The sequence below is a fragment of the Anomalospiza imberbis genome, chromosome 34, assembly GCF_031753505.1.
Source record: "Anomalospiza imberbis isolate Cuckoo-Finch-1a 21T00152 chromosome 34, ASM3175350v1, whole genome shotgun sequence".
In the NCBI taxonomy this organism is placed as follows: Eukaryota; Metazoa; Chordata; class Aves; order Passeriformes; family Viduidae; genus Anomalospiza; species Anomalospiza imberbis.
The window spans coordinates 523,130-550,436 of record NC_089714.1 but is presented as its reverse complement, the minus strand read 5'-3'; the positions used below and the strand labels follow the sequence as shown (position 1 = coordinate 550,436).

General features: G+C 55.3%; 1 protein-coding gene and 1 pseudogene across 1 annotated transcript; both read right to left on the bottom strand.

The window, feature by feature from the left end:
• The window catches only part of LOC137464017 (zinc finger protein 850-like), a 646,379-nt pseudogene that overhangs the window by 610,193 nt on the left and 8,879 nt on the right, over nt 1-27,307 (bottom strand).
• LOC137464018 (olfactory receptor 14J1-like) lies at nt 21,610-23,749 on the bottom strand. The gene is made up of 2 exons (XM_068175352.1): nt 23,460-23,749; nt 21,610-22,657 (listed from the first exon to the last, which is right to left on the bottom strand). Exon 2 carries the CDS (start codon nt 22,632-22,634, stop codon nt 21,702-21,704), a length of 933 nt encoding a protein of 310 aa, XP_068031453.1. The 5' UTR covers nt 22,635-22,657; nt 23,460-23,749; the 3' UTR covers nt 21,610-21,701.

Genomic DNA, 27,307 nt, shown 5'->3' with positions numbered 1-27,307 from the left:
AGAAAGATCCAGCAGCAGTTACCCTCAGGCTTTACCATGCCCCGGATCCACACAGCAGCTGGGGAAGCTGTCCCAGCCAAGGGCTGCAGAGCCACTCCTGGACACTGGGAATTCCTGCAGGTGCCTCCAGCCACAGGTGAGGCTCCAGCCTCGCTGGGAGAGGGCCCAGCTCTGACAGTGCTGAATGAACAAACTGACAGCGCTTCTGGTGCGGGAACATCTGGTTTCATCCTCCTCCTGGGTTCCTCCCAAAGCCTGGCCAGGGCCCAAGAGGAACCAAGGGAGGTGACTTTGCCCATTCAGCCCCAGACAAGGCCAGATGTCAGATTTCATGGCCTTGTCTGGCTTCTAAACACAGAAAGGTCAATCCATGTTTCACTAATGAGTGGATACATCTATCACAGTGCTAATGACCATGCATATTTCACTAGTGAGCAGATACAAAGATAAGCTTTGGTTGGAAGGTTCATCCAGAGGCCACCTTTGGCTCAGGGCCTCACTCAGGGCTGTTGTCCAGGCCTTGGCACTTCAGGGACGTGGTTTAGTGCTGGGCTCGACACTGCTGGGTGACCGGCTGGACTGGATGAGCTCAGAGGTCTTTTCCAACAGAAAGGATTCTGTGATTTCATCATTCCATCTGCTGCATTCAGCCAGGTCCATGTTTGCAGCATTCATTTGCTCACAAAGTCTCCTCAGGCCCAGCTCTTGTGGCCTGAGGCTTCAGCTCCTTCAGCTCCTGGTGCTCAGCTGCTCGTGCTGAACCGGACGACTCGGGGAGAAGAACACAGTCCATCCAATTCCTTCTGGGACACGGAGAGGGGAGGCTGTGGAAACAGGAGCAGTGTTTGGTGTGGCCTCCTCTCTGCCCTGCACGCCTTTCAGCGCTTGGAACCAGCCAAGAGCTTTCTCCAAGAGTGCAATGGAGCAGCTGCTCCTGCTGCCGGGTCTGGCTCTCTCCAGTCTCTGACCTTGCCTGCTTTTGTCCCTCTTGCTGTGCCCTCTGCTCCCCCAGGGCTCGGTGGCTGCTGCCCAGGACTGTGGGACTGGCACAGATCCAGGGGTCGAGACCCTCCTTTCTCTGCCCTTGGAGCTGCCTGGGCACAGCAGCCTTTTCCATCTGGAAGCTCCCCATGGACAGGGAGTCCCCAGCTCCGTTCCTTGCACAACCTCCAGGAGCCCAGGGCTGCCATCTCAAATCCCTGCTGGCCCTGGGGGCTCCCAGGTGCCTCAGGCTGCTGTGGCACCGCTGCACACGGGAGGGAAGAGTGGCAGGGGCTGTGCTGAAAGTCAGCTCCATGTGCTGCTGCAGCTGGGGGGTCATTTGTCCAGCCCTGCCCCAGAGACAGGGATCAGATCCAGGCCCTGCTGCTGCTCCCTCGGGATCAGCCCCAGTTTGGATGTTGCTGTCTGGGCCAGCAGAAGCGGTGGCTGCAGCAGCGGGTGCTGATGGTGCCCCAAGCCCCGGGGCTGGAGGGGTCCCTGGGCTGGGGCTGGGAGGGAGCTGCTCCAGCCTGGAGTGCACTGCTGAGTGCTGTGCTCTGGGGCTGGGGCTCCCCGCACAGGGGACTGGACTGGTGTGCCAGAGGAGACAGAGAAGCTGCAGCTTCAGCCTAACTGAGGTGGGTGCGTGGGCTGGGAAGAGTGGGGAGGCTCAAGGGGATTCACAGAGCTCATCCTGCTACAAGGACGAGGAAAAGGGAGTGGGAACTCAGCAGTGAGGAGAGCTGAGGGCTGGAGAGCAGCTCTGAATGACAATAAAATCCCACTGAACCTCTGAGACATTGCTGCTCCTCAGCCAGTGACAGGATGAGTCCCTAAGCCTGGGGCTCAGCCTTCCTCGTGGTGAGGGGCACCAAGGAAGGCAACAGTGTGATGGAGACTGCCATGGGCTGGGAACTCACTGGGGGAAAAGAGGGAGCAGTTGGGAAGTACAAGGCAGGTGGAGGAGAGAACTGTTCAGAGAAAGACTGAGCTACAGCTTGAGCAAGCTGCAAAATGTCATTTGGGGTCATCCCAGATTGATTTCATTTCAGAAGCTATTGAACAAGTTTATTTTGGGGTGGTGGCATGTTTTCCCTGGGAGGTGTACACTCTGCACACTTGAGCTGTGTTGCTGAAATGCTCCAGCAGGTCTGTGCTGCAGGTCACCCCATTTCTTCTTTGGCTGATTGCGGCCCGGTGCTGAGCTCCAGCAGAGCCCTGGCAGAGCCCAGAGCAGCCTCAGCACCCGCAGAGCCCGGCTGCAAGGAGAGAAACCAGAAAGCGCCCGTCAGCTGAAGGCTCCTGTCCCCTTGTCCCAGCCGCCCGCGGTGCCCAGGCCATGCTGGCCGTGCCCAGAGCTGTGCCCAGAGCTGCCCATCCCTGCTGCCTGTGGGAGCAGAGCAGGAGGGCAGGACATGTGCCCAGCCTGCAGCCAGCCACGGCACATCCAGCCCTCAGCAGCTGCCCAGAGCAGGATGCTCCCGTGCTCGCTGCCATCTCCCCAAAGCTCTGATCCCACCATGCCAAGCAGACGGGACCCACCTGACGCCATCCCCTGCTAGAAGAAAAGCTGGTCCCAAACGATGTCCTCATCCTTCTCCAAGGGCACGGCCCATCCACGCCACAGCTGCTCCCAAGCACTTCCCCATCCAGACTGGACCCCACCCTGAACACTTCCTCTAGAAAAACACCCAACAAAATTTTGAAAATAGATTACAGACAAAAAGGGGAACAAGAAAAAAGGTCAAAAATCATATTACTGTCAGGGACTTGAGGAAGGCCCAACCCCTGCATGCCAGGGAAAAACCCACCCACAGGTAAGGGAAGCCCAGGCTTTCTCCCTTCCCCCCTGCACTGCCCCCCAAAATAACGGTGACCCCAAAGCAAACAGGGGCAGTGGAGCAGCCCAAGCCCTTCCTTGCCTGCAGAGCAAAGCAGCCCCTGCACAGGTTCTGGAGTCCCACCTCTGCTCCCACCATGGGGGTTTGTTTGTGTCGGGCTGGCTGCCCCAGCCCCAGCCCCAGCCCGGGGCACGGTGGGTGCTGGGGGCTGTTGGCAGGGCCAGGAGCCCACTCCCATTTCATCACCACCCCAGCCCATCCCCCAGCCCTGCCAAAAGCATCCTGGCAGCCGACTGAAGGATCAGCTGCATCCACCCCAGCAAAGGGGGAACCTTTGGTTCCTGGCCAGGCTGTGCAATGCCCAAATCTGGGAGCATCCCCCTGCGTGTGGACTCACCTGCTAATTCCATGTGGAGCCTGGCTTTGGAGAAGGTGCCAGAATCGAAGTCCATCATCCTCAGCTGCCGGTGGCCAGGTGGAGGAAGAGGTTGTCATCCTTGATGTCATCCTCGCTGTCCCCAGCAGCAGCAGCCCCACCTGGTACAGCCACCAGTGCTGGGCAGAGCAGCTCAGCTCCAGCACAAGGGCTGCATGTTCCCATCTGATGACCCCTGGGCAGTGACACAGGCAGGACAAAATGTCTGGGTTCCTTTGCTTCTCATTGCCAAGGCATGTGTGGAGCTGCAACTTACCAGGGCCTTGCATCAAAGTGTGCCTGTGGCTCTCTCCCTTCTTCTAGGGCCGATCAATATCCTGCAGCCAGGGATCACAGAACAGCTCTTCTAACGAGGGCCTGTCCGAGTCCAGCATAGATAAACACCGCCTGATCAGATCTTGGCACTCTGGGCAGAGAAACCAGAACCCGCCGGTCAGCTGGAGAAGGCTCCTATTGGCTTTGCCCCACTATTCCCGTGTCCAGGCCATGCTGGATGTGCTCAGAGCTGGGCCTAAACTTCCCCATCAATTCCCTGTTTTGGAGGAGAGCAGGAGAGCAGGACATGTGCCACCTCCTCAGCAGCTGCCAGAGCGGGATGCTCACGAGCTGCTGCTGTCTCCCAGCACTGGCATTGCCCCCGTGGCCAGAGATGAGGATCCACCTCGAGAGAGCCGTTGTGGCAGTGAGAGCTGATGGTCCCAGCTGATGTTCTGGCTCCTCCTGAAAGGGTGCTCCCCGCAGACCATCTGGTGCAGCAGGATGCCCAGGGACCAGATGGTAGCTGGCTTGCCGTAGTACCAGCCAAACTGGGTCCATTCTGGGGGGCTTTATGATCATGTTCCTATGGAATACAGATGGGGTTCATCAGGGGGATGCTGCTGCTCCCAGAGCCTGGCCCCAGCATCCCTGGGCGTGTGGGGGCTGCCCCAGTGGCACACGGGGTGACCGCTGCCCTCTCGCCAGCACCTGGGACTTGTGTACAGACTCGGGGTTGGAAAAGAAGCCACTGGGGTTGGAAGAGGGCAGCAGAAGTCCTGGCAAGGCCCGACCATGAGGAGGCAAAACCCACCCAGTCTTGGGAAAACCATGCCTTCATCCTCCCTGCCTGCACTGCCCAAAAAACATCATGAATCCAAAACAAACCAGGTGAGTGGAGCAGTCCAAGCCCTTTCTCACCTGCACACCAAACCGGCTGGGACACAGGTTACGGCCCCCCTCTCTGCTACCCCCACCCACGGGTGTTTTTGTCAGGCTGGCTGCCCCAGCCCCAGCCTCAGTCCTGCCCAGAGTGGTGGGCAAAGGCTGCCAGCAGGGCTGGAAGCTTGCTCCCCACCCAGCCCGGCTCAAACGCAACTCAGCTGAAATCTCAGTGCCATGAAGAGCAGCAAAAGGGAGAATCCCCGCTGCCACACCCAGCTTGGGCTGTGAGATGTTGGGCCATGAGATGCCAGGACCGAGAGCACACCCCTGCGTGGGCTCACCTGCAAAGCGAGTGTAGGCTGTGTCTTGCAGGTAGGTGCCACAGCCAAAGTCAATCAATTTGGCCTGCCCGGTGGCCAGGTCAACCAGGATGTTCCCTGGTTTGATGTCCCTGTGCAGGACTCCACAGCTGGTGCAGTGCTGCACGGCCTCCAGCACCTGGCGGAACAGATCCCGCGCCACCTCCTCGGACAGGAACCCCCGTGCCCGAATGAAATTGTGCAGGTCCTGAGACCGCTTCGGGCGTTCCAGCACGATCAAGATGTTGTTGGGGAGCTCAAGCCACTCCAGCAGCTGGATGACACCGGGGAAGCCAGTGGAGACCTTGTCCAGCAGCACGATCTCCAGGGGTGCGCTGGTGCCGTCGGGCTGCGGGAGGAGCACGATGCCTTCAGTGGGGCTGATGCCATGCCGGGGGTCAGGAACTCCTCACCCAGCACGGGATGCTCTGCGCCCTGCGCTGGCCCCACGCCCGCTCTCCCTCGAGGTGTCCTGGTGGCTCCCACCCTGCTGGGCCTCGGCTCATCCCCGCCCGGCACGGCCCGGCTTCTGCCGCTGGCCCCGCTCACTCACCAGCTCGCCCCAGTGCAGGACGCGGTTCCTTGGCACCCTTTTGATGGCCACCTGCAAGCCAAGAGCAGCAGCGGGCTTAGTTTGCCGCCCGCCCTGCGCAGCCCCAGCCCCAGCCGCAGACCCAGCCCCATCCTCCTCCTCCTCCTTCTTCCCCTCCTCCTCACCCTCCCTCTACTCCTCCCCCTCCTTCCCCTCCTCCTCCTCCTCCTCCTCCTCCTCCTCCGCCCGCGGCCGGCCACGCCGCTCACCGGGGCGCCGTCCGAGAGCCGCGTGGCCGCGAAGACGCTGCCGAAGCCGCCGCTGGCCAGCAGCGAACCCAGCCGGTACCGCTCCTTCCGGCCCTGCTGCGCCTTCCCTGCGGGCGGGACGCGGCTGTCAGCCCTCGGCCCGGGGCCAGGAGCGGCCCCCGAGCGCCCCCCGACCGCCCCGGGCCGGCCCTCCCCAGGCGTTCGCTCCCGGCAACGGGACAGCGGCGGCTCGGGGGCGGCGGCCGCGCAGCCGAGCGGCGGAGCTCGGGCCGGGGAAGCCGCAGCGGAGGCGGCGGCAGCGGCCGCGCCGCGTGTGTCCTCCGCGGGGCCCGGGAGGAGCCGGGGCCGGGGCCGGGACTGGAGCCCACGTCGGGGCCGGGGCCGGGCTCGGGCCAGGCGGAGCCAGAGGGAGGCGATGCCGGCCCAGCCCCAGGCACTGATGCCCGCCCAGCAGCGCCACCGCCAGCACGGCCAGAGCCGGGCGGAGGCGAGACCCCGGCGGGACGGCCGGTGGAGGGGACGGGAACCGGGGCGGGGACGGGGGCGGGGCAGCCCCGCCCGGGGCCGGGGGCGGGCCGCGGGCATGGCCCAGCCCGGCAGGGGAGAGGGAGACTGGAAGAGGAGGGGGCACAGGGAAAGAGAGGGCGGGAGAGGGTGTGGGACAGCGGGAGAGGGAGAGGAGAAGCAATAGAAAGTAAATAAAGTCGCTTCTTTCACTGCTGCTGCTGCCGCCGCTGCTGCTGCCGCTGCAACTGAAGCTCCGGGGCCGTTTGTCCCCGTGTCCATTTTTCCGTTGCCCGCTGCCCCTGCGCCCAGCCCCCCGCTCCCCGGGGGCAGCCCCTGAGCCTGTCCAAACACGGGAATTTTGCCCTGTTCAGCCCAGATCCAGACTCTGGACTCCTGCACGAGGTAAGAAGTATCTCAGAGGTCCCCGCTGAGGATACAACCCTATCGGGGCACATTCCCTGGCTGGAGGATTCCCTGGTCCTGGCCCTGCACTTATGGCTCCAGCGTTGCTTTCCAGTGAATACTGGAAGGCAAACTGCGTGGCTCATGGTACTTTAGAGTGTCTAGAACTCGCTAAGTCACTGATCTTAGAGGTGAGATACATTTGGAATTAATGGGATGGAGAAGTAGTGCAAGATGGAGAAAGGGAGCAGAGAAATAAATAGAGGAAAACATCTTGGACTGTTTCTTTCAATTTTCATTTCACTTCTGGAAAGCTGTTTCAGTTTTCCAGGAATCTTCTCCACGGTCCTGTTTGCTCTTCTCAAGAACCTTTCCTGGAGAACCAGGTTGAGCTCCTGACACAAGATGTGCCACCAACTGCAGCTTCTCTTGGCTTTCCACAGCGGGTGTGCAGCAGGACTCTTGCAGCAGAGCAGGACCAAGGTTTGGAGAACTTGACAGCTTGTCCTTTCTTTTCCTGGCGAGCTGGGGAGTTGTGCCATCGGTGAGGTTTTCATTGTGACTGTTCCAGCCTTGGGAAACAGGAGGTGGAACCAGGACTTGTTAGGGAATACAAGCCTGACTGAATGCAGAGAAGGAATCTCCAGAGCCCGCAGCCAGAAATGGAGAGTTGTGTGATAATCATTCCCACATCTCCATGGACACCTGGAAAGTGATCTAGAACATGAAAATGGGACAGAGGGGGTTTGTTTCTGTGTTCAGTTTGGGTGATTCTACATCTCCAGTGCTGGTATAAATCAAGAGCACAGTCAGTTCATGATAAGCATCAGAACAGGCTGGACCTCTGAGAGTAGGTGACGGAAAGAATTTGAAAAGGAGAAATGCAGGGAATGACTTGGTGGACTTTGTCTGGTAAACGGGTAATTTTTTCTAATTATTTCTAGTCCATTGCTTCTGCTTTTGTCCTTCTTACAAGGCCATTTGCATCCCAGATTCCTCATGAAATGAGATCCCTGAGCTTCTGGAAGTGCCTGAAAGATGCCCTGTTCTTGCAGGGACACTCAGGCTGAAGCAGGAAGCAATTTTGAAGCAATTGTATTAAACAAAAACCAGTCCTTAAGCAGAGATTGATGTCACTGCCCCCGACCAACCACCATGGGCAAATCTCTGGCTCAGCCTGGAGCAGTGACCTTGAGGGGTGTCCCCACTGCAGGGAGGAATCTCCACAGCCCCCAAGAAGGGAAATGTCAGAAGTCACTGCCATTAAAATTTGGGATGGGGCTTTTCTAGTCTGAAGCGCTGTCCTGTCAGTCAGATGTGCCCAGGCTGGGCCAGCTCAGCAGCTCTGCAGGAGCTCTCAGTGGTGTCACTTGGTTGTTCCTTTCTCTGGGGATTTTTCCAGCCCTGCCACAGCTTCAGCTCCCTCTGAGGATGTGGAACTTTGGGATGGAGGAGTCAGGCTGGTTTCAGCATTATTCACCCCAACAGCAACATGACCCCCCTCCTTCATTTCCCACTGGGGCTTTGCAAACAGGGCCTTGCGGGAGTGGTTTGAGCCCATTGCAGGCAGAGCCTCCTGCTCCAGCAGGAACTGCCTTTCCTGTGCCAGGAGCAGGGCAGGTCCCACTGCAGGAAAAGCCCCAGGCCAGCCCCAGCACAGGGAAGGCCTCGGGCACAAGGGCAGAGTGCCGTGCTGGGAGCTGTGCCAGGGAGAGCCTGAGGCACCAAAGGTGCCTTGGCAGCAGCAGCTGCTTGCAGGGCATGGCCAGAAGCCTCCCTTGGCAAGCCGGCCTGGTGGCCAGCACTGCAGAGCTGCTGCCTCAGGGCTCATTTCTGGCTGGGCTCGGCCCCAGCCCACAGAGTGTGACCTCAGCCCTGACCCTGCCACGGCCCTTGTGCCTGAGCCCTGCAAAGCCCAAAGGTCACCTGTGCCCCCCTGGCTGTGCCAGCCCCTGGGGCAGGGGGAGGAAAGGCAGAGAAGGGGCTGGGTTTGGCTGTGGGATGTGGGGTCCAGCAGAGACCATGAGGAGTCAAGGCAGTGGATGGAGTGCACTGAGCAGCCCCTTCTGCCCATGCAGTCCTGGAATGGTTTGGATGGGAAGAGCTCTGCAGTGCTCATCTCATCCAAACCCCGCCATGAGCAGGGACATCTTTCATCAGATCAGGTTGTTCAGAGCCCTGTCCCAGCTGGACTTGAATGTTTCCAGGGATGGGGCACTGACCACCTCCCTGGGAACCTGTCCTGGTGTATCACCACCCTCATCATCAAACATTTCCTCCTTATCTGTTCTTATCTGAACCTCCCTTCCTTTAGTTTAAAACCATCCGCCTTTGTCCCGTTGTGACAGGCCCTACTAAAACCTTTGTCCACCCTTGTATTCCCAATGAGCCGGGTTTCCATGGCAACTGCCAGGACAGGTGACCCAGGTGTCACCCCCAGTGAGGGCTGCCATGGAAACAGTGCCCAGCACTGCCCCTTTCTGTCTGGCTGACCTGGCCTTTGGCCCTGGCCCTGGCGTTTGCTGCTGGTTCCGCGGCGCCTGACCGGCCAGCGCGGCACAGGGCAGGTGGCCATGGCACAAGCCCCCAGCAAGGGATCCCCTCTGGCTCTGGGCAGTGACAGCAGCCCGGAGCAAGGGGCCCGGGCAGGTTTCCATGGCGACCAACCATCACAACGGCTCCAGGAGCAGAGTGACTCTTGGCACGGAACTTTGTGGTGCTGTCGCTTAATATTAAATCTGGTTTTTGCTGATCCCTTGCTGGGGATTTTTTCAGCGCTCTCAACCCCTCGTTGGTAACAGGGTGAAGGAGCCCTGGCCCAGGCTCTGGCCCTGGGGGACACGGGGACGCTGCCGGTGGGTCCCTGTCCCCCTGTCCCACCCCCCACGGCCCCAGCCCCCGTCCCCGTGTCAGGCTCTGGGGTCGATCTCGTGGAACATCCTCTGGGGGAGGCTGCGGCACCGGGGGCGGGGGGACCCGGGGGGACAGGGGACCCCGCTGTGCACGAGCAGCGTTGGACTTCTCTGGGGGAACTGGGAGGGGGGGCTGGGGTGGAGTGACCTCCCCAGTGACCTCACACAGCCCCTGTGATGTCACACAGCCCTATGTGATGTCACACAGCCCCTGTGATGTCACACAGCCCACTCTGAGATGTTTCAGGTCACCTGTGATTTCATACAGGTGTCCTGTGAGGTCACAGCCTGCTCTTTGAGGTCCCAGTCTGCTCTGTGATATCAGAAAATCTGCCCTGTGGGGTCACAGCCCAGCCTGTGATGTCACAGACACCCTGTGATGTCACAGCCAGCTCTATGATGTCACAGCCACCTTTGTGATGTTATGCAGTCGCGTTGTCATGTCGCAGCCTGCTCTGTGATTTCACAGTCAGCTCTGTGATGTCACAACCCACACTGTATTGTCTCAGTTTTTTCTGTGACATCACACAGCTGCTCTGTGATGTCACAGAGCCCTTTTCTATGATGGCAGAGTCTTCTCTGTGGCCTCACAGCCTGTTCTGTGATGTCACACAGCCAGCCTGTAATGTCACAGGCGACTTTCTGACATCACAACCTCCTCTGTGATGTCACATCCTGCTCTGTGATGTCACATAATAAACCAGTGATGTCACAGCCAACTGTATGATGTCACAACCTGGTCTGTGATGTCACACAATCACAGAATCACAGAATTGCTGGGTTGGAAGAGACCTTTAAGGTCATCAAGTCCAGCCCATGCCCTAACACCACCTCAGCTAAACCATGGCACTGAGTGCCACATCCAGTCTTTTTTTAAACACATCCCATGATGGTGACTCCACCACCTCCCTGGACAGACAGTTCCAGTACTTTATCACCCTTTCCATAAAAAACTTTTTTCCTAATATCCAACCTAAATTTCCCTTGGTGCAGCTTAAGACACTGTCCTCTGGTCCTGTCAGTTGCTGTGAGGAGAAAGAGACCGACCCCCACCTGACTGCAACCACCTTTCAGGGAGTGTGGAGAGTGATAAGGTCACCTCTGAGTCTTCTCCAGGATAAACAACTCCATCTCCCTCAGTCATTCCTCACAGGACTTGTGATCCAGACCCCTCACCAGCCTTGCTGTCCTTCTCTGGACACGCTCCTGCTCCTCCATGTCCTTCCTAAGTGGGAGGGCCCAGAACTGGACAGAGCACTCGAGGAACGGTGCCAGTACAGGGGAAGAATGCCAAGTACACGAGTGCCAAGTACAGGGGAAGAATGACCTCCCTGCTCCTGCTGGCCACACCATTCCTGATCCAGGCCTGGAGCCATTGGCCTTCTTGGCCACCTGGGCACACTGCTGGCTCATGTCCAGCCTGCTGTCGACCAGTGCCCCCAGGTCCCTTTCTGCCTGGGCACTGTCCAGCCACGCCGTCCCCAGCCTAGAGCAGTGCAGGGGGTTATTGTGGCCAAAATGCAGGTCTGGGCACTTGGACTGGTTAAACTTCATCTTACTGGAATCATCCATCTATCCAGCTGTTCCAGGTGTTCCTGCAGAGCCCTTCTGCCTTCCAACAGATGGACACATGCTCCAAGTTTAGTGTCATCTGCAGATTTACTAATGAAAGCCTCAATCCTCTCATCCATGTGGTCAATAAAAATATTGAACAGAGCTGGCTCAGCACAGAGCCCTGAGGGACAGCACTGGTGACTGTCCCCAGCTGGATGCAGCACCGCTCACCACCACTCTCTGGGCCGGCCATCCAGCCAGTTCTGAACCCAGCACAGAGTGCTCCTGTCCCAGCCGTGGGCTGCAGCTTTTCCAGGAGTGTGCTGTGGGAGACAGTGTCAAAGGCCTTGCTGGAGTCCAAATAGACACATCCACAGCTTTTCCTGCATCCACCAGGAGGGTCACCTGGTCAAAGAAGGAGACCCGGTTGATCGAACACGACCTCACCCTTCTAAGCCCCTGCTGGCTGGGTCTGACACCCTGGCCATCCTGGAAGTGCTGTGTGATGGCACTCAGTGTGAACTGTTCCATGACCTTACCGGGTACTGAGGTCAGGCTGACTGGCCTGTGATTACCAGGATCCTCCTTCCCACCCTTGCTGTGAATGGGCATCACATTGGGCAGCTTCAAGTCATCTGGGACCTCACCAGTGAGCCAGGACTGCTGGTAAATGATGGAGAGCAGCTTGACAAGCTCATCTGCCAGCTCCTTCATCACCCTGGGGTGGATCCCATCTGGTCCCATGGATTTATGAACATCCAAGCATCTCAGCAGTTCTCCGACTGCCTTCTCTTGGATAACAGTGGCCCACTCAGCTCCCTGACACCATCAACCAGCCCATGAGGACAGTTGTCCGGAAGGCAAATCATCTTCTCACTAAAAATTGAGGCAAAAAATGGCGTTAAGCACCTCTGCCTTCTCCTCATCTGCAGTTATTAAATTCACTTCCACATCTAATAAAGAACAGTGGTTGGTTTTACCCTTCCTTTTACTGCTAATATATTTGTAAAAACATTTTTATTACCCTTTACAGAAGCTGCCATTTTAAGTTTAAACTGAGGTTTGGCTTCCCTAATTTCTTTCCTATATACCCTAGCAAGCCCCTTAAATACTTCCTGAGAGACCTGGCCCTCCTTCCAAAGATTATACATCCGCTTTTTATTCCTATCTTCCTCCAAAACCTCCTTGCCCATCCAGGCTAGATGTTTGCCTTGTCGACTTGTCTTTTGGAACACTGGGAAAGTCTGTTCCTGTGCCCTTGAGATCTCTGTTTTGAAGCTTGCCCACCTTTCCTGAACGCCTTTGTTTTTAAGGGCTGCTTCCCAAGGAACTCTCTGAGTAGGTCTCCTAAATAGGCCAAAGTCTGCCCTCCGAAGTCCAATGTAAAAGTCCTATTAGTGTTCCTCCTGACTTCACCAAATATTGAGAATTCTATAATTTCATGATCAGTGTTCCCCAAGTGACCCCCACCCACCACATCTCCCACCAGCCCATCTCTATTTACAAACCACAGATCTAACATAGTCCCTCTCCTGGTGGGCTCACTCACCAGCTGCAACAAAAAATTGTCCTCCACAAACTCTAAAAATTTCCTGGACTGGCTCTTTTCTGCTGTATTGAGTCCCCAGCAGATGTCCAGCAGGTTGAAGTCACCTAAAGAACAAGGGCTGATGATCCAGAAACATTCTCTAGCTGTTTACAGAATGAGTTGTCCACCTCTTCTTCCTAGTTGGGTGGATGTTAACAGACTCTCAGTAGGATGTCAGATTTGTGGGCCTTCCCCCCAAGTCTCACCCATAGACATTCAACTCCATCATTATTAGTTTCAACACCCACAGCATCAAAACCCTTCCCCAATGTAAAGGGCCACCCCTCCACCTCTTCTCCCTTTCCTGTCTCTCCTGAAGAGCTTGCAGCCATCCAGTGCAGCGCTCCAGCCATGTGAGTCGTCCCACCCTGTTTCTGTGATGGCAATGACATCACAGCTCTGCTGCTGCACCATGGCCTCCAGCTCTTCTTGTTTGTTACCCATGCTGTGTGCATTGGTGTACATGCACCTCAGCTGGGCTGCTGATTTCACCCCTAACTCAGGCTTACCACCCACGAGCCTGCTTCCAGATAACCCAGCTGCATCTCCCTTCCCCTTCAGACCTAGTTTAAAGCCCTCTCAACAAGTTCTGCCAGTTCATGAGCTAAAATTCTTCTGCCCTTCACAGAAAGATGGAGCCTGTCTGGTCCAAGCAGGTCAGGTGCTGTAAAAGTTGCCCCATGATTAAAGAATACCAAATTTTGATGATGACACCAACCCTCGAGCCACTCATTGATAATGTGAGCTCTCCTATTGCTTTCACCGTTTTTCTCAGACTCCAAAGGGACTGAGGAAAAGACTGTCTGTGCCCCTGTCCTATTAACCACCTGACCCAATGCCCTAAAGTCCCTTTTAATTGCCCTGACACTCTTCTTTTCAATCTCATCACTGCCAGCTTGGGGTATCAGCAGTGGGCAATAATCAGAGGGCTGAATCAGCCCAGGCAGTGTGTCAGTGATATCCCGTACCCGGGCCCCAGGGAGGCAGCAGACCTCTCTGTGGGGTGGTTCTGGTCGACATATGGGGCCCTCTGTTCCCCTCAGGAGGGAGTCGCCCACCACGATTGCCCTTCTTTCCTTTTTGATGTTAGAGGTGGTGATCTGTCTCACAGATGAATCATAATTGGGACGCTCACTGGGCAGATAATTTTCTTCTAATTCTTCCTGACTCTCTAGATCCAGGAGCTCATGCCTGTTCTGTAGTGGCACCTGAATAAGAGATGGGGGCTGAGAGGAATTTTTATTAATACTTCCCTGAGCAGGGACCCATTTCTAGTCCCCTTCTTCTCCCAGGCATTCTTCTATTGCCTGACAGTGGGAGGCATGGGAGTCCTCTGACCCTTGGTGGGCCTCCCGTTAAGATGGAAGGGCTGAACTCCACCAGTCTCTTTCCCTTTCACTTTCCCTGATACTCCTTAGTCCTTCAACTTCCTCTCTACGCTCGGCCACCAGTGTGAGGAGATCATTCACCTGTTCACCCCGCAGGCAGATTTCCTCTGCAATGCCCCTGAAACCACTGCTAAGCTCAAACAGTCCACACAAGAATGAGTCTGTACAGACACATCCTGCCTGGAGGGTTCCATTTGGTTACACAGTTTTTCACTAACTAGAGTTTTTGGTTGTGTGAAGCCCATTACTAACAGAAACCCTGAAACCAAACAACAAAAACACCAAAAGCAACACACAGCAAACCTTTCCAACAGGGGCCACCTGGAAACCTGCAACCCTGCCTGCGCAAACTGTGTGCAAACTGCTACACAAACTGCCATGCCACGCCCTCAAAGCCGTGCCATGCCCCTGCTTGTCTGCTCCGGGTCACCGCACTCCCCAGAGGCCTCTTTTAAAGCCCCTGCTTCACACCGCAGCTGAGAAAAACCACGCCGTGCACCTGCACGGACGAACGCGCACAACCCAACCCACCTGCTAAGCGGCATTATGGGGGTGCATCCCCATCCTGCCCCAGGGAGGGTGGTTTAGGAGTTTAGAAACGCTCCTTGGGCCTCAGCATTGCAGGTAAATGAAGGCAAACCCATTCTCTCTTCACATGGCAAAGAGGAAAACGGTTCCCTGGATACCCGCAACATGGACTGGAGAAAGATAACCCCAGATGAATGACCTTGTTTCCCCACCTCCACAAGAACCACTGGGACTCCAGCGCAGAGAAGCGCAGGGTGACCAAGGACGGATGGGACACTGCTGGAGCCAAGAGTCGTGTGCTCTCCTCTGTTTGATCTCTTCCCCACCCCAGTCCTGATCTTCCCCACATCCATGCACCCCCACTCTTTCCTTCCCCACCCCATCCTCCATCTTTCCCCTCTTTCCTTCTCACTCTCCTGTCTCCTATCCCTTTCTATCTGTCTACGGCACATTTATTGTTAAATAAATTCCCTGTTGTTGACTTTTGTAGATGACCTCCTGGACTGCTGATCATTCTCAAAGGAGAACCCAAAATATACATAGACATAACTTGGCCCACGCGCTGAAGACCCTCACTTCTTTATTTATGCCAATTGATTAGCATAAATCATAATAAATATAACTTTAGTTCAATTCTACGTCATGCACCACATATCGTCCACAGATGCGGTTGCAATCTGCTGTAATAGCAATTAAAAGGGAAGGCGGTAACGGCACCTTGATCACTGATAAACTAAAGGTAATTTGGGATTATGACAGTCTCTTTCAAAGGATTCCCAATCTTGGTGACATCTTGTTAGTGACACTTATTATCCCATTGAGGGTAAAGCCACAAAGCCACAGCTTTTCTTTTAACAATACTCTATGCCTTATACCCAGTTATAGTGCTGATTAAATCCCAATGGAACTGTCCTCTGTCTGTTAGAACATCCAAGTGTGAGCCCCAAATGGGAGCACATGGCCAACTGTGGATGTTGATGCCTGACTGTACAGGAACAGCAAGGATTTATTTGTGAAAATAATACTGTAGACAACTAAGACATTTGCCTTGACCTTTAAGAAAATGTCAATATGTGTTGAAACCCCAGCAACTGTACTTGCATATGTTGGAAATGGATGTATCTGTATGAGAACTCTGTGTGATTCTATGTTTACAGAAAACACCACCTGAGAGACATCTGATCGCTCTAATAGCTGTATCTGTAGTTCTAGCAAAATGATGGGCTGCAGCTTTAACAATTCAGCTCCCTCACAACTCACCAATTGCTACAGTCCAACTGCACACCGTGTCAAGTTTCATTGCCTGTCACTGCTGGAGTGAATCTGGCATTGGCAAGAAACTGTTGCAATGGTCTGAGTCCATGCTGAAATGGACAACAGCACACCAGACAAGGAACCCACATTACCACCCATCGTCAGGCAGAGAAGATAAACCGTGTCCTGGAAAGAGGGAAGAAAGATAGAGAACATTGCTGGTGGGAAATTATTTTTGGATGGCCACACAGAGCAACTGGAATTTTGAGTTTAATGTTGCATCCAATTGTAGTTTTGTTAGTTTCGTCTTTATTCTGTTTACTGTTTATAATAATCCTGCATATCCTGTCAGAAGATAAACCAAATTATATCCATCCAACATGTAAACCACATACAATGAACTCAGTACATGAAATGTTATATAATTGGAGTATTTCTGAACCATAAATTAGAAAACTTATCAATGAACTGTACCCTTACCTCTAATCTGCAATATGCCACATATTTATGACAAAGACACAAGAGATAGCTGAATTACCATCCAAGGAGTTGGTAATTTGTATTACATGTAGCCACAGGGTAAAGGGACTCAGAGCTGGGCACAGGATATGAGGTGTGGCCTCCCCAGTGCCCAGCAGAGAGGGACAATCAGAGCCCGGTCCTGCTGCCCACACTATTGCTGGCACAGACAACCAGGATGCCCCTGGCATATTCCTGACCAGAATCCCTCCCTCCCCACCCAGCCCCGAATCCCCGCAATAAAGAATGGACATTTTCCTTGGCCCTACTTTGTTATTAATCTTTTTATAAACCACACTTTTTATAGTCTTTCACAGTAGCCATCAGAGTAATTTCAAATGGAGCTTTTGCCTTCCTGATGATCTTTCTCCAGGAGGTCGGGGCTGAGGGCTGGGACCCAGGGTGGACTGGGTGGGAAAAGCTCTTTGGCACTTTGGCAAAGGAATTCCTTGGGGATGTTAGGGGAGGAATAAAGGTGGGACAAGAGGTCTCTGGGAGGAAGGGTGGCCATGTCCACCAGGCCTTTGTCACCCACGGTGACATCGTGCCCAGAGGCCATTGTGACGCGGGTGCATGTCCTGACCCTTGGGGCTGCCAGTCCCTGCAGTGGCCACTGCCAGGAGAGCAGCTCTCTGAGGAGGCAGCAGCTTCTCTGGAGGCAGCATCTCCCCTGGGTGATTGTGGCCAGTGTTCACCACAGCACTGCCACAATGCTGAAGGAGGAGGAGGAGAATGCCCACGGCCAGCCCCGTGAGGGGCAGCCACTCAGATCCATGCAGCAACAGGTGAGGGACAGGGATGGAGGGACAGCTTCCAAAGGGACAGCCCTGGGGCAGAGACAGCCAGGCCGGGCACCAGGCCATGCTCTGTGGAGGGGACAGTGCTGGGATGGGCCAGGCACAGCAATGCCCCAGAGGCAGCGAGCCCAGCTGGGAACCCGGCCCAGCCTGGCTGCTGTGGCCAGCACCTGCCCTGGGGCCAGGCCTGGGCATGCTGGCACATGGGGGACACTGTGCCCACACAGCCACCTCCATCCCGTGCCTCCTCCTGCTTCCCACAGGTGACCCACAGGCAGCCACAGGCGGCACCTCAGGTCACCTGGACGAACAACACGCCTCACAGCAGTGTCACAGGGCCACAGAGACTGTCCGTGTCAGACTTGCTGTCTCTCCGTGGCCCTCAGCTGCCACTGGTACCTCCCTGCCAGCTCAGCCCTGAAATGCAAAGAGCAGCCTCTGCGAGGGTCAAGCTGCCCCATCTGCCAGCACCAGCAGCAGGAGCAGCCCCTGGGTTTTCTCCCGGAGGCACAGCACGTGCTGTGGGCCCCGTGGCCAGAGGCCAGCCAGAGAGGGTACCACCTTCACCAAGGGGCACTTTGGCTGCTGCTGGGGCCTGGGAAACGCCTTCCCTGGCAAGGAGAACAGAAGGGCTCTGGTGTGGCTCAGCAGCAAGGCAGGGCCATCACCTGCCACCCGTGCAACCCACACACGGCCTGCAGATCCGCACTGGGACCCAGGTGGCTTGGAAGCACCTGGGGCGCTCTGAGATAGAGGAGCTTGTCAAGGTGCAGGAAGGGCATGGGGGCAACACCTGCAGTGACCTGTTGAGAGGCCTGGGCCCACACCTGCGTGAGAACAGGTCCGTCAAGTCCACCTTGAGAACCCCCAAGTGGTTAAGTGCCCGCCAAGAGGCAGAGGGAATTCGTCGGCCAGCGGAGGAAACTGCGTGCCGCAAGCGGCTGTGCCCAGAGGATGAGGAGGCTTTGATGCAGCATCTGCGGAAAAAGAGGGAGGAGCTGGAGGACATGGAAGACAAAGTCCATGAAGAGATGTTTAGAGACATCTTCTCCTCCTTGAATGTTGCAGAAAGCCCCATGAGGTCCAAGTGCATCCTCAAGGATGCAATCAAGCCTCACCCTGGAGCCAGCTGCAGGCCCCTGGGTCCCACTCAGCACTTGCAGTGTGATCGATGATGCCACAGGAGAGACACAAACGTCCTCAGAACTTGTGTCTCTTGACCAGTTGCTGGCTGAGCTGTGCCCTGTCTGGGACAACTCGCTGTCATGCGATGCTCTCCTCAAGGACTCCACGGGAGAGACAGGAAACAACTCAGGGATTGCACATCCTGACCTGTTGGCAGGCCTGTGCCCTGTCTCTGGTGACTCGCCATCCTGCGCCTTTCTAGACGAGCTCCTGGAAATGTGGGAGGAAGAAGAGCTCCAAGACAGAGCAGGGGCAGGAGGGAGTGACAGCGAGCCAGAGAGCCCGTTGTCTCTCCCGCTGCAAGAGAAGGAAGCAGAACCACCAGCTTCTCCCATGGACAGCGATCCCTGCATCGAGCTGCACAGCGAGCCCCTCCCCACGGCCTCACTCGAAAACCCAAATATGTCTGTGGGTTGTGCCTTGCCTGCTGGCCCTGCGGACGAGGCTGAAGAAGCCGGCATGGAGGCTGGCCGTGTCCAGCCTGCCCCTCCCCAGGAAAAGCCCTGCAGGGATGAGCTGCCGGCAGGAGCTTGCCCGGTGCCTGCCCAGCCCCTGGCACGCAGCGTTCCTGCCTGCCCCGCTGGCAGCGCAGCTGTCCCGCAGCCCCCAGCTCCACGGCGATAGCGCTCCATGGCCAAGACAGCCCGGCGGGCTCTGCACCGCCTTTTTTCCTTCAGCTGCCTAAGGGGGCAACTGGAGGAGTGAGCCCGGGGCCAGCACCAGGACGATGCCCAGAGACGCCGGATCACCCTGAGGACGCCCAGCTCCCAGGGGCAACGGCAGCTCCCAGAGCTAACGGCAGCAGGGAGAGAAAAACCCGGGGTACACAGCGATGGATGGGTGGGTGGCACCCAAGGCAGGGTGACAAGGAGTAATGTGACACTGCTGATGACAAGAGTCTGAACCTGTACTTGGTTCAGAGAACTGAATCAGCCCAGGCAGTGTGTCAGTGATATCCCGTACCCGGGCCCCAGGGAGGCAGCAGACCTCTCTGTGGGGTGGGTCTGGTCGACATATGGGGCCCTCTGTTCCCCTCAGAAGGGAGTCACCCACCACGATCACCCTTCTTTCCTTTTTGATGTTAGAGGTGCTGATCTGTCTCACAGATGAATCATAACTGGGAGGCTCACTGGGCAGATAATTTTCTTCTAAACCATCTGGCTGACTCTCCAGATCCAGGGGATCATAACGAATCTGAAATGGCACCTGGCTTGGGAGAGGGGGTATGGAGGGATTTTTATTATTACCTCCTCGAGTAGGTACCCACTCCCACTCCCCTTCATCAGCCAGGTGTCCTTCTATAGCCTGACAGTGGGAGGTGTGGGAGACAGCGGGAACCAAGGAGAGCATTGCTGCACTGCCAGACCTCATGGAACCAAGGATCCATTGTGACACTGCAGGGCCCTGGGGCACCACGGTGCCATTGTGACACTGCAGGGCCCAAGGATCCAAGGGACTTTGTGACACCAGAGGGACATTGTGACACTGGGAAGCCTCATGGAATCATATCATGGACACCATTGGGACACTCTGGGGCCTCATAGAAACCGTGGTGACACCAAGTTGTCTGGGGGTGTTGATCTGCTGGAAGGCAGGAGGGCTCTGCACAGGGACCTGGAAAGGCTGGATCCAGGGGCCAGACCAACAAGGTGAGGTTTAACAAGTCCAAGTGCCAGGTCCTGCAACTCGGCCACAACAACCCCGGCAGAGCTGCAGCTGGGGACAGAGTGGCTGGACAGCAGCCAGGCAGAAAGGGACCTGCAGGGACTGATGGACAGCAGGCTGGACATGAGCCAGCAGTGTGCCCAGGTAGCCAAGAAGGCCAATGGCTCCTGGCCTGGATCAGGAATGGTGTGGCCAGCAGGAGCAAGGCAGTGATTCTTCCCCTGTGCTGGGCACTGGTTGCGCAGAACCTCGAGTGCTGCGTCCAGTTCTGGGCCCCCCAATTTAGGAAGGACATGGAGGGGCTGGAGCGTGTCCAGAGAAGGGCAACTAGGCTGGTGAGGGGTCTGGAGCCCAAGTCCTGTGAGGAGCAGCTGAGGGAGCTGGGGTATTTTATCCTGGAAAAGAGAAGGCTCAGGGCACACAAGGCTGTGTCAGGGCACAGGTTGGACTGGATGATCTCCAAGGTTTTTTCCAGCCTTGCTGATTCTGGGATTCTGTGAAACCACCCTTGGAGCAGTTGCAGGAGGAGCCCTGGGCCTCCTCTTCAGAAGCTCCAGCAGCCCAGGTCCCTCAGCTCCTCCTCACAGCCCCAAAGCCCATCCTGTCAGTCCTGCAGAGCCTTTCCAGCCCCTCCTCACTGCCCAGAACAGGGAGCCCCACAGCCAGACACAGCAGCCCAGATGTGCCCCCCTGGCCTGGGCTGCCTCTGGCAAGGGAGCAGCACGACAGCACCAGGCACTGCAGGAGCCGGCAGACAATTCCTACAGCACTTGTGGGATGATCCTGCTATCCAGTGGCCGTTCCCAAACATTCCTGTTGACTGTAGAGGCCAGGACAAAGCTGAGTGGTTTCCCTGGCGTCCCCCAGCCCTTCCTGGCCCCAGGGGCTGATGGCATTTGTGCTCGCTCAGGTTCATGTCCCCCCAGCAGCAGCATGGGGGTGCTCCCGCCTGCTGTGTGCAATGCAAACAGGGGCTCCTGAGCCAGCGCTGCCGTGGCTGTGCCTGCAAGGATGCGGCACCTGTGTGAGCTGGGGGAGAGGACAGGGCTGCAGAGGGGGGATGTTGTTGGCAGCTCCATGAGGACGCTCTGGGACGCTGCCCTGGGCTGTCCAGCGCACTGGGGATGGATCAGCCCCTGCTCTGCTGCTCCTTCCCGTCTCCCCCAGGGCCCTTGCAGAGCACCAGCCATGCTGTTTGCCCCCAGCCTGCCCACGGCCAGCCTGGGGCTGCTCACGGGGGTTTTCTGTGCTGAGCCTTGGCCTGGCCGTGTTCTTGAGAGAGCCTGGGCAAGGAGCCTGGAGCCCCCAGGCCCTGGCCTGAGGCGTCAGCGCTGCCCCAGCAGTGCCCATGGGCTGTCCCTGCTGCAGCCCCGGCACTGCCACCCCCAGGACTGTGCCCGGCCCCGAGAGCACTCAGGCCCTGCAGCAACACCAGGGCCACCAGGGCAGCGGGGCAGGGCCACGGGAGCAGCACTGGCAACACCAAGTGCTGCTGCTGCTGCTGGGCACAGCTGCTGTGCCAGCACTGATCTGCCCCAGCTCTGCACACAGACATTGCTGCTGCAGCTCCAGAGAAGGCAACAAAAGGGCATCTCTGCAGAAAACTCTGCTGGGAGATCCTTGAGTTCCTTTAAAGCCACCAAGAGTGCAGCCCCTCATTGACACAGTCTGTGGACACAGGGAAGGTGGAGGGAAACAAAATGAGAAGTGGATCATAGAAAGACATTTCCTTGTGGACAATATGGAAATAGTAAAATAAAGAAAAAGAACCTCCAAAATGAAACCAACAAGAAGTATCAAAGATGACTTTTATTAAAAGTGATTTGCAGAAATTGGCCAGCAGTTTAATGTTCCTGAAAGCATCCAGTCATCAGTCTCCTCACTGCAGCCTTGAGCTCCTGGTTCCTCAGGCTGTAGATGAGCGGGTTCAGGGCTGGAGGCACCACTGAGTACAGAACTGACAGGGCCAGATCCAGGGATGGGGAGGACATGGAGGGGGGCTTCAGGTGAGCAAATGCTGCAGTGCTGACAAACAGAGAGACCACAGCCAGGTGAGGGAGGCAGGTGGAAAAGGCTTTGTGCCGTCCCTGCTCAGAGGGGATCCTCAGCACAGCCCTGAAGATCTGCACATAGGAGAAAACAATGAACACAAAACAGCCAAGTCCCAAACAGGCACTAACAGCAACGAGCCCAAGTTCCCTGAGGTGGGATTTGGAGCAGGATAGTTTGAGGATCTGTGGGATTTCACAGAAGAACTGGCCCAGGGCATTGCCATGGCACAGGGGCAGGGAAAATGTATTGGCCGTGTGCAGCAGTGAATAGAGAAAGGCACTGGCCCAGGCAGCTGCTGCCATGTGGGCACAAGCTCTGCTGCCCAGGAGGGTCCCGTAGTGCAGGGGTTTGCAGATGGACACGTAGCGGTCGTAGCACATGATGGTCAGGAGGGAAAGTTCTGCTGAGATGAAGAAGACAAAAAAAAAGAGCTGTGCAGAACATCCTGTGTAGGAGATGGTGCTGGTGTCCCAGAGGGAATTGTGCATGGCTTTGGGGACAGTGGTGCAGATGGAGCCCAGGTCGCTGAGGGCCAGGTTGAGCAGGAAGAAGAACATGGGCGTGTGCAGGTGGTGGCCGCAGGCTACGGCGCTGATGATGAGGCCGTTGCCCAGGAGGGCAGCCAGGGAGATGCCCAGGAAGAGGCAGAAGTGCAGGAGCTGCAGCTGCCGCGTGTCTGCCAGTGCCAGCAGGAGGAAGTGGCTGATGGAGCTGCTGTTGGACATTGGCTGTGGCTGCACATGGGGTTCTGTAATAAAAGTAATCATAGAATAGTTGGCTTTGGAGAGCACTTTAAATATCCCAGCCATGCTTGGGGACACTTTCCCCCCAGTGCCTGCCCAGGGCTCTGCTGCCTGGAGCTGTCCCTGCCAGCCGCTGCTTCCCTGTGCCCAGGGCTGGGCCCTGCCAGTGCTGCCAGAGCCCAGCCCAGCCCTGGGGGCTCAGCTCTGCCCTGCAGACCCCCCCAGCTCAGGCACTGCCCAGGGGCAGCTCTGGCTCTGCAGGCTCTGATGGCAACGTCAGAGCAACCCTGAGGAGGCTGGAGAAGTGACACTGATGCTGCCTGTGAGTGGCCCTGTGCTGATTTCTGTCACTGCCTGGTTTATTGACTGCTGAGAGAAAACTTGTTTATTTTTCTCAGCCTGAACTGAGTAATGAATATCTATGCGCAATTTCCCATCCAATCCACACAGATCAGTAGATTAAAAAAGCAGGATTTTCCCTTTTATGCAGCCCCTGCCTTGCTGTGCTCCCATATAGTATACTTGGAAATGTTCTGCAGTTAAATGCCGTGCTGGAAGCAGTCCTGAACAATGCAGCATCCTCACCACACATGGAGAACACTTCCAAACCCTACCAGCTGTCTCCTTCCACCCAGATCTTGACCCCAGCGCTGGGAGCAGCTCCCCGGGCCGGCTGAGAGCTGTCCCTGGCAGGCAGCAGAGTCCCTGGCCCAGCACAGCGCCCTGGGCTGCAGGACCCTGCTCTGCAGGACAGCCCTGGGCACCCCTGGCTGCTCTGCACAAGAGATGATCAGAGAATGTACTCACAGGGTCTGTGGGCATTGGGATGTTCCAGCTTTAGGAGATGGCTCCAGGAGCTGCAGCTGCATTGTCCTGCAGCCAGAGGTTCCTGTGCCAAGGGCTGCCAGGGATTCTGCCCCAGGCACTTCTCAGCACCTTCTCAGCCCTGACTGATGGAAGCTCTCTGTGCCTCTGTGCTGTGCCCGGGCTGGCTGCAGGCAGTGCCCCAGCCCTGCTGGGCTGGGAGAAGAGCTGCTCATCCAGAGAAATGTGCTTTTGAAGCTCTCCTTGGTTACCAGGATCACCCTCTGTGCCAGGAGCCCGGCCCAGCTCAGCAGCACAGACACAGCACAAGGACTTTAATGACCCTCTGGGGCTTTGTGCTCAGGCCCTGAACATCAGGCCCTGAGAGGGAGCTGCAGAAACCTCTCCAGAGCTCCAAGTCAGAATCCAACTCCAAAGTTTCTTTGACTTTTAATGGGTCCCACTGAGGGACACGACTGAGAAAGTGTCCCCAGGCCCCAGGCAGAGCAGAGAACTGGAGGCACTGATGACAGGTGGGGACAAAGAGAAGCCAAGTCTTGGTGCCCTGGGGCACAGCAGGGTCTGTGCCACCAAGGGCTGTCAGGAGACACCTTGTCCTGAGGCACTGGGGCCTCCTGGCACAGCCCCAGCCAGGCTGGGCACTGTCAGCCCCTTGTCCTGCCCTCAGCATCCCCCCCTAGCCCACATCCCAGTGGCCTCAAGGATCTGCTGGAAGGAGTCCCCAGGGAGCCTTGCTCAGGAATGGCCCTGGGGGCTCCTTCATGCTCCCAGGGACTGCAGGTTTTTCAAAGCACTTTGGCTTTTGCTTTTGCCTTGGAGTCTCTGAGAGCTTTGTGCAGTCATGGCCTCCAATTATCTGCTGTAATTAGTCCCTGGAGAGGCTTTGTCAGGAACAGCACTCAGTGGGGCTCATTAATGCTTCAAAGTACTTCAGTTCTTTTAAGGTACTTGGTGTTTCCCTTTTGATACAGATTCTGTGAGAAAGATTGTGCAGTCACAGCCTGAAATTATCTGCTTTAATTAGTCCCTTGAGAGCTTTCTACTGACACTCTGTGGGGGTCACTGATGCTTTGAGATACGCAAGGAGTTTAAGGTACTTTGGATTGTCCTTTTCACTCGGAGTCTCTGAGAGGTTTTTGTGAAATCCTGTCCGCCAATTCTCTCCTCCAAGGAGTCCATGAGGAGCCTGCATTGGAGATGGACCTCAGTGGCACCCATTAATGGCTCAAGAAACTTTGGGGTTTTTTTCTGACTTTGACTCCTGGAAAGCTTTGTGCTATCTCATTTCAGGCCCTGAGGTTCCAGGGCTCAGCTCCAAATGCACCACGGGGCTCATTAGGATCAAACCAGTCCTCACAAAACCATGGTTGTGGGTCGATTTTCCTTTGCTCTAATGCAGTTCATTAAGAAGGTTGCCTTTTACAGTTATGGAGAAGTATTTTAACGAGCTGCTAAAAATATGTATTCCTATTTAAAGAGTGTTTTTATTACTGCTCTCTTTAGAGAAGAGCTGATTGCAGCATTCTGTGATTGATATTGATGTAGGGCCACTCCTAAGGAGGTCTGGCCAGGTCAGAGAAGTTTTACCTTGAGGTCTGACCCAGTATGGACAACCTTGCCCCACATTCCCCAACCCCATGTGAGAAACAATTTTAACTTACAATAATTTAAAGGGTTTTATTAAGACCTTATCAAAATACAACAGAAGAGTGAATAAAGTAAATAATACAGCACCAGGAGCAAAGGATTCAGTCACCATGTGCTCATCTACAGAATGGATGTTCTGTCTTTTATACCTCCAGCCCCTCCCAAAGTCTTGTCAATCCACTCCTCCTTCGCTGTCCAGTGGTGGAGATCACTTTCTTACAGCTTGATTGGAGCTCAGGCGCTGCCATAGCAACAAGCCAACCCTCCCAAATGCCCTGACTACTGACGGCATCCCATGATAACAATGCAAGGGAGAAGGGAAAGAGAACTATCCACCTACACAACTTCTCTTAACATATACTTAATATTCACCCCTTAACTGTGAGAGTCAACCATAGGATTACTCATCTTTAACAAACCCCCCGTTTTCTGTTTTTACAAGTCATTTTGCTGGAACAATTAAGTAAAAAAAATTCTCTCTCTCTTGAAAGAGTCATACTAGCATCTGTTGATGTGGGCAAGGACAGTGGGAACAGGAGAAAAATCTCAGGTTTTCCTTCGACACACTTATTTGGAATGGACAAAAGGGCCTAACAGAGGTCCAGGATGGCTTTGACTCCCATCTATCATGCCTATGTGGTTGCTACCCATAGTCAGTGTATCTTAGGGGTCCAGAGGCCAGCTCGGTCTTGTCCTCCAGTCCCTTTTGTATTCAAAGACAGTTGGGGAATGACAGTGGTCCGATATGGCCTTTTGTCCCTACCTTACCATGCCTACGGGGTTGCTATCCACAGCAGGGCTATGGAGTCTTCTTGGTAGCAAACAAAGGGGCCAACCCGGTTTTGCCCTCTATTCCTTGTCTTCTTAAGGATGCTGCCCCATTACCTTTTACGGTCCCTTGTGTACTTCCTCTCAACAGGTGCTGGTAATTCTCACCCATTACAACAGGAAGACAGTTCTCAAACTGGTTGGTGGAAGCTTGACTCTACTTTTTGGGTTTGTTGTCTTTCTGGTTGCCTCTCAGTCTCTAATTGAGTCAATCTCATTTCCCCTGGCCTGGATGTTACAGTCCACTCATTGGGTTTTTCCTACAGGGCCTGTAACTCTGTTGGCATGAGTCCATCTGTTGGCATGAGTCCATCCCCACTCTGCAGTTCACACGGCCGATTCGGTGGTGAGCAGAACCTGAAAGGGACCTTCCCATTGAGGAGTTAAAGGCTGATCTCTCCATGACTTGATCATTACTTGATCAAATCCTCAGAATTCATGTTATGGACTCTGAAATCCATGAAAGGGTGGCTGTTTGAGGAATTGCCCCTTTATGTCTTAGCCCTTCTAAGGTTTCTGCTATAGACATAACATATTTCTTGGCATTGGCTTCCCCTTCCTCATAGGTGGCAACCCTCTGAGGTGAGGTCAAAAAGGGTAACCAAATATCATTTCATAGGGTGACACCCCCAGATCTGACTGGGGTTGGGTTCTAAATCTTGACAAGGATAAAGGGAGACATTTTATCTATGACATCTGGGTTTCAGTCATCAGCTTAACTAGAGCTCTTTTAAGAGTTTGATTCATCCTCTGAATGTGACCAGAACTCTGTGGATGCCATGGAGTGTGTAAGCCCCATTAACTCCCAGGGTTTGAACAACTTTTTACAATATTACAGAGGCGAAATGAGTTCCCTGGTCTGAATCAATCCTCTTCACAATCCCATATCAGGGAATGATTGATTCTAGAAGTGTTTTACTCACAACGTTGACATTGACTTTAACCGTGGGTACCGCCTCTACCCAATGAGTCAGGTCACCTACTATCACTAGTAAAAACTTCCACCGTTGTACCTGGGGAAGCTCGGTAAAGTCTACTTGGATGTTTTGAAAGGGCTGTAAGGCTAGTTCTCGCCCTCCCCTGGTGTTTTCCTCATGACCTTCTCATTTACTTGTTGACATACCACAAACATTTCAATTGCCTGTTTAGCTATCCCAAAAATTCCTATGCAGGCCCAGTCCCTCAGAAATTGATCACTTAGTGCTTGTGTACCCCAGTGTGTTGTCCCATGTATGCCTTCTAGCATTTTCCTGACAAGGGGTTTATTCAACATTTGCCTCCCCTCTGCTGATCTCCACTTCCCTTTTTTATCTTTCTTGGCTCCTGTTTTGAGGAATTCTTTCTCTTCTGTCTCA